Source organism: Nothobranchius furzeri, chromosome 7 (genome assembly GCF_043380555.1).
Source record: "Nothobranchius furzeri strain GRZ-AD chromosome 7, NfurGRZ-RIMD1, whole genome shotgun sequence".
Lineage (NCBI taxonomy): Eukaryota > Metazoa > Chordata > Actinopteri > Cyprinodontiformes > Nothobranchiidae > Nothobranchius > Nothobranchius furzeri.
Genome location: NC_091747.1, coordinates 56,200,602 through 56,212,957, shown reverse-complemented (window position 1 = coordinate 56,212,957; position 12,356 = coordinate 56,200,602). Strand labels below are relative to the sequence as shown.

Below are 12,356 nucleotides of genomic sequence, written 5' to 3'. Positions count from 1 at the left end.
GGAGAGATTGCCAGGTGTGTGTGTGTGTGTGTGTGTGTGTGTGTGTGTGTGTGTGTGTGTGTGTGTGTGTGTGTGTGTGTGTGTGTGTGTGTGTGTGTGTGTGTGTACAGAAAGACACTTAACAAAATCTTGGTGGAAAAAAAAATATATTTACTTTCCTTCCCAGGTATAAAACTGAACAGCTTTATCCACAAGGTGAATTTTAAATTTAAACTACTTTTTGCAGAATCTCTGTTTACATATTTTTAAAAAGAAAAATTTAAACAAAATAATTTTTTACTTCCACTTTCCATTGGTCTACCAATCCCACGCCTGAACCATGTGTAGTAAAAAGAAAATCCAGCAGATGGGAGGATTTAATCTAGTGCGAGTCAAGTCCACGTGACCATTTCCTGCCTGTTTTTATTTCAGACAAATAAACACAGTTTATTTAAAAATGAGCAAAGCAATAATAAAATAATGATTTTGGAAGCAGACCATCTTTTTTCATAGTTTTTGTTTATCTTTACATAATCGTCACGCAATATAAAAAGTACTTTAAAGAAAATAAAAAACAGCAACTTTATAAAAATAATATAGTTTCTTAATGAAAACAATTCTTAAACAGTTTTTATTAAGAGGTGGCGTTCTGCTAAACGTGTTAAAAACATTTAGTCCATGTGCAACAAAGACTGAAACAGATTTAAGTTTCCAGTTTGATATCAGTTTCCATAAAAACTTATTTAGAATAATCTCCATCAGCTTCGTGCTATACAAATATGCCACGTGAAAAATTATAACGTTTCAACTGGAAGTCTCACAGGCTGCACCAGAAGTACCTCAGCATGTCTTCACCTACTTGTTAAATAAAACAATCCTTGTAAATACAGTAACGGCATCATAAAACTGACTGAAATATCAAGGTTGATCCTAAGAGGTTTGAATGAAGGCAGCTGAACTTGTTTGGTTTTTTTAAAGACATTTTGCTTCTCATCCAAGGAGGAGTCAATTCTGACTGGAAAATGGGAGAGTTGCTTTAAACGGTAACTGTCTATTGTTGAGCTGAAACTACCTATGAATACCCCACTTCTACCCACTCCACAAGGAGTCATCGATGTTGTTTGACCCTATTGTGTTGTAATGGTTGTTTTTATTAGATGGAGGGTGTGAGCTAGACTTTTTAATGTGGGTCTTTCCCGTTTGTCATAGAAATTTTCCAAAACAGCTTCAGTGAAGGTCACACTCTCCTGCATCTAATCAAAACAACTATTCCAACACAATGGGACCTAACGGCATCAATGGCTCCTCGAGGAGTAAGGCGGGGGGTATTCGTAGCTAGTTTCAGCTCATTAAGGAACAACAGACATTTACTGTTTAAAGCTTGGCGCTCCCATATTCCAGTCAGAATTAACAAAATTCCTCGGATGAGAAGCAAAACGTCTTCAAGAAACCAAAGAAGTCCAGTCGCCTTCATTCAAAGCCCTTCAGATTACCGTGAACTGGCTGACTGCGAAACTTCACCAGCATATCAAGGTTTATAGACCCTTTTACTACCTACGTCATCAAAAGTTGCGCGCGCAGCCTGGCAACGAGAGTGAAGGCTTCCTCGTTCACACTAAACCTATTGTTTTGAAGTTCTGAGCACATAAAAATGTCGGGTTGTTGCGTGTATGGATGCCAGAATCGCTCCTCTTCAAGCAGTGGACTGAAACTTTACAGAATTCCGAAGTTCTACATTTTTCCTGCTCAGGTCTTTCCATGCACATGCCTGAGATGTAACTGCAGCCTTTTCTGTTTTTCCCATCCTAACACAAAGCTCAACTTTGAATAAAATTGCTGCTGCGTGGCTGCAGCATGACCCAAGTCTGGAACATCAAAATGACAGAATTACACAAATTTATACGCTTTATTTCATGCTTCAAATTAACATTTCACTCTAATTCATCTGTATTTTCCCACTGCATATTAGTATAAACTGTATTTCTCTAAAATTAACACGATTGTACTCTGAGCACGCTAAAAAAAAGAAACCTATGCTATACTCACCCTGCCATGCAGGTACAGTTGGCTGTGAAGACGTAGTTCTCTGGTTTGTTTACTATGACCCAAGCCTCGTACATAGCAGTCTTGTGTCCTTGTCTTTGGCTAGGAAGGACTTCTGTCTTCAAGACGCAAAACTCAGAGTCTATGTCGTGATATTTTACTTTCTGTACGTGGCCACAGACAACATAGTTGTATGCATCTAACGATTTGTATGCCCGTAGCTTCTCACGTGTGTACTTACTGGGCCTCTCCACTAAAAACGTACATATATCGAGCCACTGGATATCTGGCCACGCGCCTACATCTTCCACCCATTCTGTAATGCCACAGGGATCCGGGAGTCTGTTGCCATTCGTTAAAGTGACTTTAATAATGTAACATTCAAGATTTGCCGGTGATAACCCCGCAGCGTAGCTTGATAAAGCCTGAAACAACGCCATTCTCTGTTGCCAAGCTGCGCGTGCATTCTCGCTGACGTCATATTGTTTACAGACAGTAAAAGGGTCTATAAAATAGCAATTGCAGAAGTGCCTCTTGGACTAGCCTTTAGCTTACTGACTGTGTCAGTACAAAATCTAATCTCACTTGATTTGGGTGCAAAGCTATAGAAAAATAAGCAAAGACAACACAACGTGATCTTTCCAGCTGTCTGCAAAGTTTGTTGTGGGTTAGGGTTTCATCTACCACTTCCTGGGAAGCACATAATGCAGGTTCTTCTACCCAGGAAGGTCAGCATGTCCAAACAGTTTAAAGTGGTCAGACCCAAGAGCACCTCGTTGATATTTTCCAGGTCGGAGTGCTCGATGTAGTACAGTCGGAACATGTGGTAGGGAACGTTGCAGAAAAACATGATGAGGGCAAATAAGAGGCTCTTGAGTTGGGCTTCGAAGTCCTGCTGAGAGGAGCATTTCGCGCGGTACTTCCTGTATAAAACCAACAGGACGTTGGCTTGGAGGACTGTCAGCACCACAGTCACCAGAATGATCAATGTGCTCAAAAAGTAGTTCAGCCCTTTGACGGACGCCATGCAGTGAGCAAAACGGAAGCAATGCTGACATACCTGCGGACATATCTTGTCATCCTTGGCGTATACAAAACGAATGACCAAAAGAACTGTGACTAGTACAATGATCCATACCAAAACGCTGGCAATGAGCGCATGCATGCTACTAAACGATGTCACTCGTGCACCTCGGTAGTAGTACGGCAACAGACGGGTGACAAGGATGACTACATACAGCATAAAAGACATGTACATGTGGACATGAATCATGGCGCTTACAATTTTACACCACTCGAAGTCCAAGTACCAACGATGTGTCGCATAGTAGTAAATTCTGAACGGCACGGTGATGAGGAAGATAAAGTGGGCGAAGATGAGGTTGAGGACAGCGACGGAGGTGGAAGATGTCGTATGGGATTTCAAGATGTACACCGTGAGGCTCAGGCTGACTGTGCCGCAGAGCAGAACCACAGAATAGATGACCAGAAGGATCGTGTGACTTTCATCTTCACCTGGGACTGTGCAGTTTGCCTCAGAATCCCCTTGAACCCTGAAGTGTAAGACATTAGGTTGGGTGCAATTCATCCTCAAAACGGGAGGAAACAGAAAGGGAGAGAGAGAAAAAAATTATTTAAAGATAAAACATTTGTTAAATTAAAAAGAATGACAAAAATGTAAAAAAAAAACAACTGATGCTAGTATGGAAGTATTTCCATGTATAGCCGAAAAAATTCCAAGTTAACGTTCTCAACGTCCAGCATTACTAACGATTTAGGCTTTGTGTTACGGTCCAGTGATTTAACATTTGCATGAGGCTTCATGGGACAATCAAATGTCCAACTCTGTCATGTCAAACACCAAATTAAGTGTAAATTGCAAAAGAGTTGTTAATGACATTATTAAGGTGCATTTTATGATCAAAAACACTGAATAGGCGTTGTAGAGCTGTTTAAAATCTAATTACTCAAATACTTTTAAAGTGAATTAGATGAGCAAAGTAAAGTGTCCTTAGTACCGTTCACTTTGTTGGTGTGCACAGGTCATACCACACAGTGGGACCAAAATAGAGCCTCTGAACTGTGCAAGTGCAGTGCTAAAGTTTGGTTTTGTTCTTCCTGATGTTCTCTGTTGAAGTGACTGGGTACCAGTCTTTCAGTACTTTTGATTCTGGTTTCAACATCTGTCCTTTATGAAGCTTCTGCAGAAATGACGCTAGAAGTTTCTAATCATTTCAGAACTTAAAACATGTTCACGAGTCCTTTTAAAGACATGTTGATTTGAAAGTAGCTGATGTGATTGATTCTGATCCAGTTATCACACGGATGTTAAGTAGAGCGACGGTGATCACTGGTACTTTAACCTGTTTACTACAAAACGTACGGAGAACTCAGAAATGTGTTTGTTTATTCATTTAGCAGACGCTTTCATCCAAAGCGACTTACAATTTATAACCTAGAGGGCAAGTTGTGATCTGTGGGGGAAACCGGAGTACCCGGAGGAAACCCACGCACGCACGGGGAGAACACGCAACTCCACGCAGAAAGGCCGCAGCCGAGTTTCGAACCTGCAGCCTTCATGCTGCGAGGCAACCGTGCTAACCACTGCACCACCATGCAGCCCCAGAAGAAACAAAAGCAGCTGAATGAAAATAGAAGCATCTATCTACTTTAGATACAGTTTGTCTTTTTGATCTTATTTTATCTTTATATTTTAATAAAAAGCAGCAGAATTTTGAGTACAAAGTTGAAACTGGAGAGTTGATTAGAGACTTACCTGCTCTGTCTGGAGACTGATGGTAAATGATCAAACCAAACTATGAAAGGCGTGTCCGTCCTCTATCAAGCAGTTAAATATTTGATAGAAGAAGCTGTGAGCATGCACAGCTTTGGAATAGTTCCCACTTAGCTAAAGTTAGTTGTTAATAAAAACGAAAAGATCAGATGCATGTTTCAGGAACCACCAAGAGCTTTTACATCGTGTCTGTCTTCAGTCTAAATAGGACATGACTTCATTTCAACATTAACCACTGAGCTAGTTACTTCCTCCTTTGGACCAACCCTCCGTCCACATCCTTTACTCGTTTAGTGTTGCTGTCGGGTAGAACGCAGAGCATTATTCTCTACGTTGGTTTAGTTGTATAAATTGTTGCCGCCTGCATGAGAACACGCAAACAGCACTCAGACGGTGTGAGACAACTGACTGCAGAAAGTTGCTATACAAAACTATAGCGTTGACTAATTTACATGTAAAGGAGAAGTGGGTGGAGATAAACCAAAACCATTACTGAGCAGAGTCAAATGAAACATTTTCTCAGTATTGATCCATCCATGGCTTCGGTCACTGGGGCAGCAGCTTAAGCAGAGAGACCCAGACCTCCCTCTTCCCAGCCACTTCGGCCAACTTCTGTGGGGGAATCCCAAGGCGTTCCCTGGTCAGCCGAGACACATATGGGCCATTCCCATCTGTACCGGGTCGGCCCGGGCCGGGTAGCGTAGGTTGTTTACATATCTGGGTGGCCTGGTATTTTTCCGGGCCAACCAAGGCTCATTCTCAGCCCTCTTCTCGAGGGGGTCTGCTTCAGGCCGACCAGGGCCAACACACCCACTGCTGACAGCAAATTCACACCTTCCATTAGAGCAAGCCTCTGATTGGTGGGTAGAATCAGCCCACATGGGCTTAAGGCAAGGATGTGTGGAATCAACCGGGCCAGGCTGGGGCCGACTGGGGCTACCCAGCCTGGGCCGACCCGGTACAGAAGGGAATGGCCCAATAGTCCCTCCAGCGTGTCCTGGGTCTTCCTTTAGGTCTCCTCCCGGTTGGTTGTGCCCGCAAAACCTCACCGGGAAGGCATCCAGGAGGCATCTTAATCAGATGCCTGAACAATCTCAACTGGCTCCTCTTGATGTGGAGCAGCAGATCTACTTTGAGCAAGCTTCTCACCCCATCTCTAAGCGAGAGCCCAGACACCCTGCAGAGAAAACTCATTTCAGCTGCTTATCTACGATCTCATTCTTTGGGTCACTATACCCAAAGCTCGTGACTATAGGTGAGGGTAGGAACGCAGACTCACTGGTAAAGCAAGAGCTTTGCCTTCCGGCTCAGCTCTCTCTTCACCACGGCAGATCGACAGGCTGCATCACTGCAGATGCAGCCTGTCGAGCTCCCAATCTATCTTTCCCTCACAGCACCCCGAGATACTTAAACTCCTCCACTTGAGCACGACCTTGTCCCCGACCTGGAGAAGGCATTGTATCCTTTTCTAACTCAAGACCTGGGTCTCGGCTTTAGAGGAGCTGATTCTCATCCCAGCTGCTCTTCACACTCAGCTGTGAACTGCTCCAGCAAAAGCCGGAAATCACATTCTGATAAAGCCAACAGGACCATCATCTTCAAAAACCCTCCAGCACCCAAATACATTAAATAATTTAAAAACCTGAACAAGTCCATTAAAACTGCAAAACGGTCTTTGGTAATGGTAATGTTATGTCTATTAGTTTGTGCAATTCACTGCAGCCATTAAGTAAACAAGAAAACAAGGAAGAGACCAATGCAAAAAGGTGGGAGCACTTTGAGGGCTTTATTTATCTTGTTGAATAATGTTTAACAAATCACAGAAGTTCCACTCTGCGATTGTCGAGGCGGCTGTTGCTAGCTGTGGTCGTAAGGTGGCCGGTGCCAGTCGTGGTGGCAACCCCCGTACCCGCTGGTGGACACCAGAGGTTCGGGGAGCCGTCAGGCTGAAGAAGGAGGCCTACAGGGCGTGGCTGGTCTGTGGGTCTCCGGAGGCAGCAGACAGGTACCGGATATAAGCGTACAAGCGGGGTGCAGCAGTGGCAGTTGCCGAGGCAAAATCTCGGGCGTGGGAGGAGTTTGGTGAGGCCATGGAGAAAGACTATCGATCGGCTCCAAAGAGGTTCTGGCAAACTGTCCGGCGCCTCAGGAGAGGAAGGCAGCAACTCGCTCACACTGTTTACAGTGGGGATGGGGAGCTGCTGACGTCAACTGAGGCTATAGTCGGACGGTGGAAGGAATACTTTGAGGAGCTCCTCAATCCCACCAATGCGCATTCCGAGGAGGAACCAGAGCTGGGAGGCCTGGGGATGGACTGTCCGATCTCGGGGGCAGAAGTTGCTGAGGTAGTCAAACAACTACACAGCGGCGGAGCCCCGGGGGCGGATGAGGTTCGTCCTGGGTATCTCAAGGCTATGGATGTTGTAGGGCTGTCATGGTTGACACGTCTCTACAACATTGCGTGGTCATCGGGGGCAGTTCCTAGGGAGTGGCAGACCGGGGTGGTGGTCCCCATCTTTAAGAAGGGTGACCTGAGGGTGTGTTCCAACTATAGGGGGATCACACTCCTCAGCCTCCCTGGAAAGGTCTACTCCAAGGTACTGGAGAGGAGGGTCCGATCGATAGTTGAATCTCAGATAGAGGAGGAGCAATGTGGTTTTCGTCCTGGCCGTGGAACTGTGGACCAGCTCTATACCCTTGCAAGGGTGATGGAGGGGGCATGGGAGTTTGCCCAACCAATCCACATGTGCTTTGTGGATTTGGAGAAGGCTTATGACCGTGTCCCCAGGGGCACCCTGTGGGGGACGCTCCAGGAGTATGGGGTGGGTGGCTTTCTGTTAAGGGCCATTCAGTCCCTTTACCAGAGGAGCGTGAGTTTGGTCCGCATAGCCGGTAGTAAGTCGGACCTGTTCCCAGTGAGGGTTGGACTCCGCCAGGGCTGCCCTTTGTCACCGGTTCTGTTCATCATATTTATGGACAGAATTTCTAGACGCAGCCGTGGTGTGGAGTGTGTCGAGTTTGGTGGCAGGAGAATCTCGTCTCTGCTTTTTGCGGATGATGTGGTCCTCCTAGCTTCATCCAGCTCTGACCTTCAGCTCTTGCTGGGTAGGTTCGCGGCCGAATGTGAAGCGGCTGGGATGAGGATCAGCACCTCCAAATCTGAGACCATGGTTCTCGACCGGAAAAGGGTGGCTTGCCACCTCCGGGTCGGGGGAGAGGTCCTACCTCAAGTGGAGGAGTTTAAGTATCTCGGGGTCTTGTTCACGAGTGAGGGTAGGAGGGATCGGGAGATCGACAGGCGGATTGGTTCGGCGTCTGCAGTGATGCGGACGCTGAGCCGATCTGTCGTGGGGAAGAGGGAGCTGAGCCAGAAAGCCAGGCTCTCGATTTACCGGTCGATCTACGTCCCAATCCTCACCTATGGTCATGAGCTTTGGGTAATGACCGAAAGAACGAGATCGCGGATACAAGCGGCCGAAATGAGTTTCCTCCGTAGGGTGGCCGGGCTCAGCCTTAGAGATAGGGTGAGGAGCTCGGACATTCGGGAGGGACTCGGAGTAGAACCGCTGCTCCTCCGGATCGAAAGGAGCCAGTTGAGGTGGTTTGGGCATCTAGTCAGGATGCCTCCTGGACGCCTCCCTGGGGAGGTGTTTCGGGCATGTCCTGCCGGCAGAAGGCCCCCGGGTCGACCCAGGACACGTTGGAGAAGTTACATCTCCAATCTGGTCCGGGAACGCCTTGGGGTCCTGCCGGAGGAGCTGGTGGACAAGGCCGGGGAGAGGACGGCCTGGAGCTCCCTAGTTGGGATGCTGCCCCCGCGACCCGGACCCGGATAAGCGGAGGAAGACGAGACGAGACGAGACGAAATCACAGAAGTGGAATGGAGGCTGTGGTGAAATCTGGTTACAGGGACAGTTTTTCAAAATGGAAACAGTGTCACGGGTCCAAGACTTTGGCATTTTCAATACCTTCCAGAATGAGCCTTCAGAAAGGCTTATTTTAGGCATTTAATTACTAAAACCAAATACAGACAAAAATAGATACAGGTTTTTCCACATTTGGAGCGTTATAGAGACCCTCATGGCAGAAATGTACAAGAAGTGTTACAACAACAACAACAACAATAATAATAATAATAATAATAATAATAATAATAATAATAAACTGAAAGGACCTTGGTAAGTTTAGTTTGAATTGGAAGATTTATTTTAATCATTGATGTGCTTGCAATATCTTAAAAGAAACACCTGAATTGTCCAAATGTAGAGATAAAAAAAGTTGCTTTAATTTGGAAATTTTCTAATAAAAAATACTCAAAATGCAATAGATAATTTTTATAACAGTTAAATCAATTGGAAAAGTTGATTTATTTGTTAAAATAAATCAATTCAATTCAAACCTGTTGGCCATGAGAAAGCATGGATTTTCTGAGTTTTTACTCCAAGGGGGGATAGCAGCTGCACCCGATGTCCGTGACCACTGATTGGTGTTTGAGCATCTGGTAAAAAAGAAAATCTGCCTGAAGTTCACGGTCGTCCTCATCAGTGTTAGGAAAGTTACTTTTAAAAAGTAATTAGTTATAGTTACTAATTACTTTGTCAAAAAAGTAACAGTTACTAACTGAGTTACGAGATTATAAAAGTAACTAATTACCAAGAAAAATAACTACTTAGTTACTTTTTCCTTAAAGAATGCAAGAAAAATGGGTTAATTGAACTTACTTAATTTACTATAAATTACTACAATAGTGAAATATAAATGACTAATGACTGGAATGTAATAAAATGTATGTCAAAATGTTTTTTATAAACCTGAATAATTTAAATAAATAAGCACTTAACAGGAAGAACTACTAACAGGAACATTCCAGTAGTGTAGACCATTAAAGTGCCACTGTGTGATTTTTAACAAGACCCCAATCAGTCAAAATTTAAAAATGCAAATAGAAACACCTGTAAAGGTTCCCAAGATTTTAAATGGTCTCCCAGTCTAGTTAGATCACAACATGCCCTATAGGTTATAAATTGTAAGTCGCTTTGGATAAAAGCGTCTGCCAAATAAATAAACATAAACATAAATTACAGAAATGAATGTAATTTTGCACAGTATTTTAATTTTTCCAGCTTCACATAATTGTCTGTTATTAGTAGCATTTCTGTTGCTGGTAATCTAGTAATTGTTAAATAAATAAATAAATAAATAAATAATTAAATAAATAAATAAATAAAATCCTTTAAAATGACACTAGAAGAGGCACAAATCTGATGGAGGACTTACATTTACTAACTTGGGTCAGACCCAACCACACAAGAGCTGAAGCTGGGTGGTGAACACACACAGGTAGTTCTAATAACACCTAAGCTCCATGACGTCTGAGACTGATGCATCAGTGTTACAGCGGGACTAAAGACATGATCAGAAACAGGTTACAGCTGGATGATCTAGGAAGGTAGAAGATCAGGACGTCTGAGCGGTGAACAGGTGAGCGGACCTTCGGGACGTCCCGCTGTCACGTTAAGAAGGGCACGGCTGCAGATCCACACCTGCAGCTGTAGATATTCATCACGTCTTCCTCGTTCTTCACGGGCCGTGATGCGCTTGGATGAAAACATCTGCCTCTCTAGCTCCTGATCAGCTGATGACAGCTTCAACACACTGCGTTGCTTAACGCACGCTTTTTCTTATCAGTAACAGAAACGACGTTTTGATAAAAGAAGACGGTAATTAATTAGTTTGCTCGTTACTGAAAGAAATATTTTTTAGTAACGCGGTTATTTTAAACGGCGTTTATTCCCATCACTGCTCTGTTGAGACAGTGAGGGTCTCCGCCCACCCGGCCGATCATCATCGTGTTTGTAAGTGCGTTACCGACACCTCTCTCTCCCTGGCTGCAGCTGAAGTGTGGCGGTCAGAAAGCCTCACACTGTTGCTCAACGTTCGACAAGCACATAGTAACGCACAGCCTTCCGTCCCCAGTAACGGTAACAGCGTTGCAACGGTGGGAAAAGTAATTAATTACTCCGTTACCCCAAAAAAAGAACGCTGTTAGTAACGCCGCTATTTTAAACGGCGTTATTCCCATCACTGGTCCTCATAACAATAATAATGATCATAATAAGTTAAAGCCGCGTTAGCGAGTTTACAGAACAGGCTAGCTTTTGAACACAAACCCCGTGACGTAACACTCACCAGGTGGATGACTTCTGAGCAGTGAAGCCCAGAATGAACAAACACATTTCCCGATGTCAGGTTTAAACCTCTAGACATCATACACAAAGAAGAAAAGAGACACAAAAGTCAGAATTCTGTTTTATGCTCGAGGAGAATGGAATAAGGTCCGACCAGCTCAGTCTCCACTGGGCCGGCAGATCCTCCAAAACCACTCTGCCTTTGAAATCCAAGCATCCTCCATTTATTACAAGCTGGGAGTTCCCCAGTTACACGTCTGATGAGCTGATATGAAGGGTGGGGGAAACGCAGCTCTCAGTATTCAGTAACTGTTACAAGTTTCACACAAAGAGCATTCAGTATCACACAATGAGCAAAATGTTTTTCTAATCAGTGTCTAATCACACGATGTGCAACAGATCGTTGCACGAGTCAGCAGTTGTCCAAGTCAGCAGATGTCCTTGGGTCACATTAGGTCAGGACCAAGGCTCAGCATTCTTAAAGTCTCCTCATGAGACTTCAAACAATACAGCAACTGTTCAGCATGAATGGTACAATCTTTAATTGTAATAAAGGCATAAAGCATGATAAAAGAAAACACATATAATTATCTTAACACCTGATGATGATCTCGGAGGTCCGGATTGTTGCTTAGAAGTCATCCGCCTGCTCGGAGCTCCTCCTTCACTCCCCCTGCTGACCGGCACTGCTTTGTCCCGTCAGACCGGCTTCTGTGCGAGCATGCTCGGTCCATCTTTCTAAACTAATATGAAAATATCTGGCCCAGCTTGGATTCGAACCCGGGTCCCCTGAGTGTATGTCGGGTGTCCCTGTCCTTGGGTCCGCCCACAACCCAGAGGAGAATTTTTAATGAGCTACTACCTCTATGTAGAACTAAGTACAGTTTGGGGATTTTGGCTAAAAACAGCATAATCCTAGTTTAAAGACCACTGAGAACCATTTAAAACAGCTAAAAAAGAGATTATTGGAGTGAGACTTTAATCTGACACAACTCATGTGTTGTAGTGGGTAAGTGACCAGTAAAACTGCTTTTTTTACGTGTTTCTTCCAATAAGTTCTAAAAATAAGCTTTTCCTGTTGAGAGTACTACTCACGCATCTCCACTGCTTATTAAGAACATACTGATGTTTTGGCATTTAAGTTTTAAAACAAAAAAAATAAAAATTATAATTAGGGATGCACCGATCAGGTTTTTTGCTGCCGATCACCGATACCGATATCAAAGAATGCTGATCACCGATACCGATCACCGATACCGATCACGTGGATTGGCCAGAAATTTTCTACATTATAATTAGTGCTACAAACCACATAATCTGGGAATAAAGGAAATGTAACCTAATCTAAAATG

General features: G+C 44.1%; 1 protein-coding gene across 1 annotated transcript; it reads right to left on the bottom strand.

Annotated features, from left to right (window-relative positions):
* Positions 1-117: 117 nt before the first annotated feature.
* Positions 118-5,013, bottom strand: gpr141 (G protein-coupled receptor 141). The gene is made up of 2 exons (XM_015955383.3): positions 4,799-5,013; positions 118-3,611 (listed from the first exon to the last, which is right to left on the bottom strand). Exon 2 carries the CDS (start codon positions 3,608-3,610, stop codon positions 2,699-2,701), a length of 912 nt encoding a protein of 303 aa, XP_015810869.3. The 5' UTR covers position 3,611; positions 4,799-5,013; the 3' UTR covers positions 118-2,698.
* Between the last annotated feature and the right edge of the window lie 7,343 nt (positions 5,014-12,356).

What these genes read in the sequence shown, in the direction of transcription:
- gpr141 (XM_015955383.3), bottom strand. Translation starts at nt 3,610, where the DNA reads ATGAATTGCACCCAACCTAATGTCTTACACTTCAGGGTTCAAGGGGAT.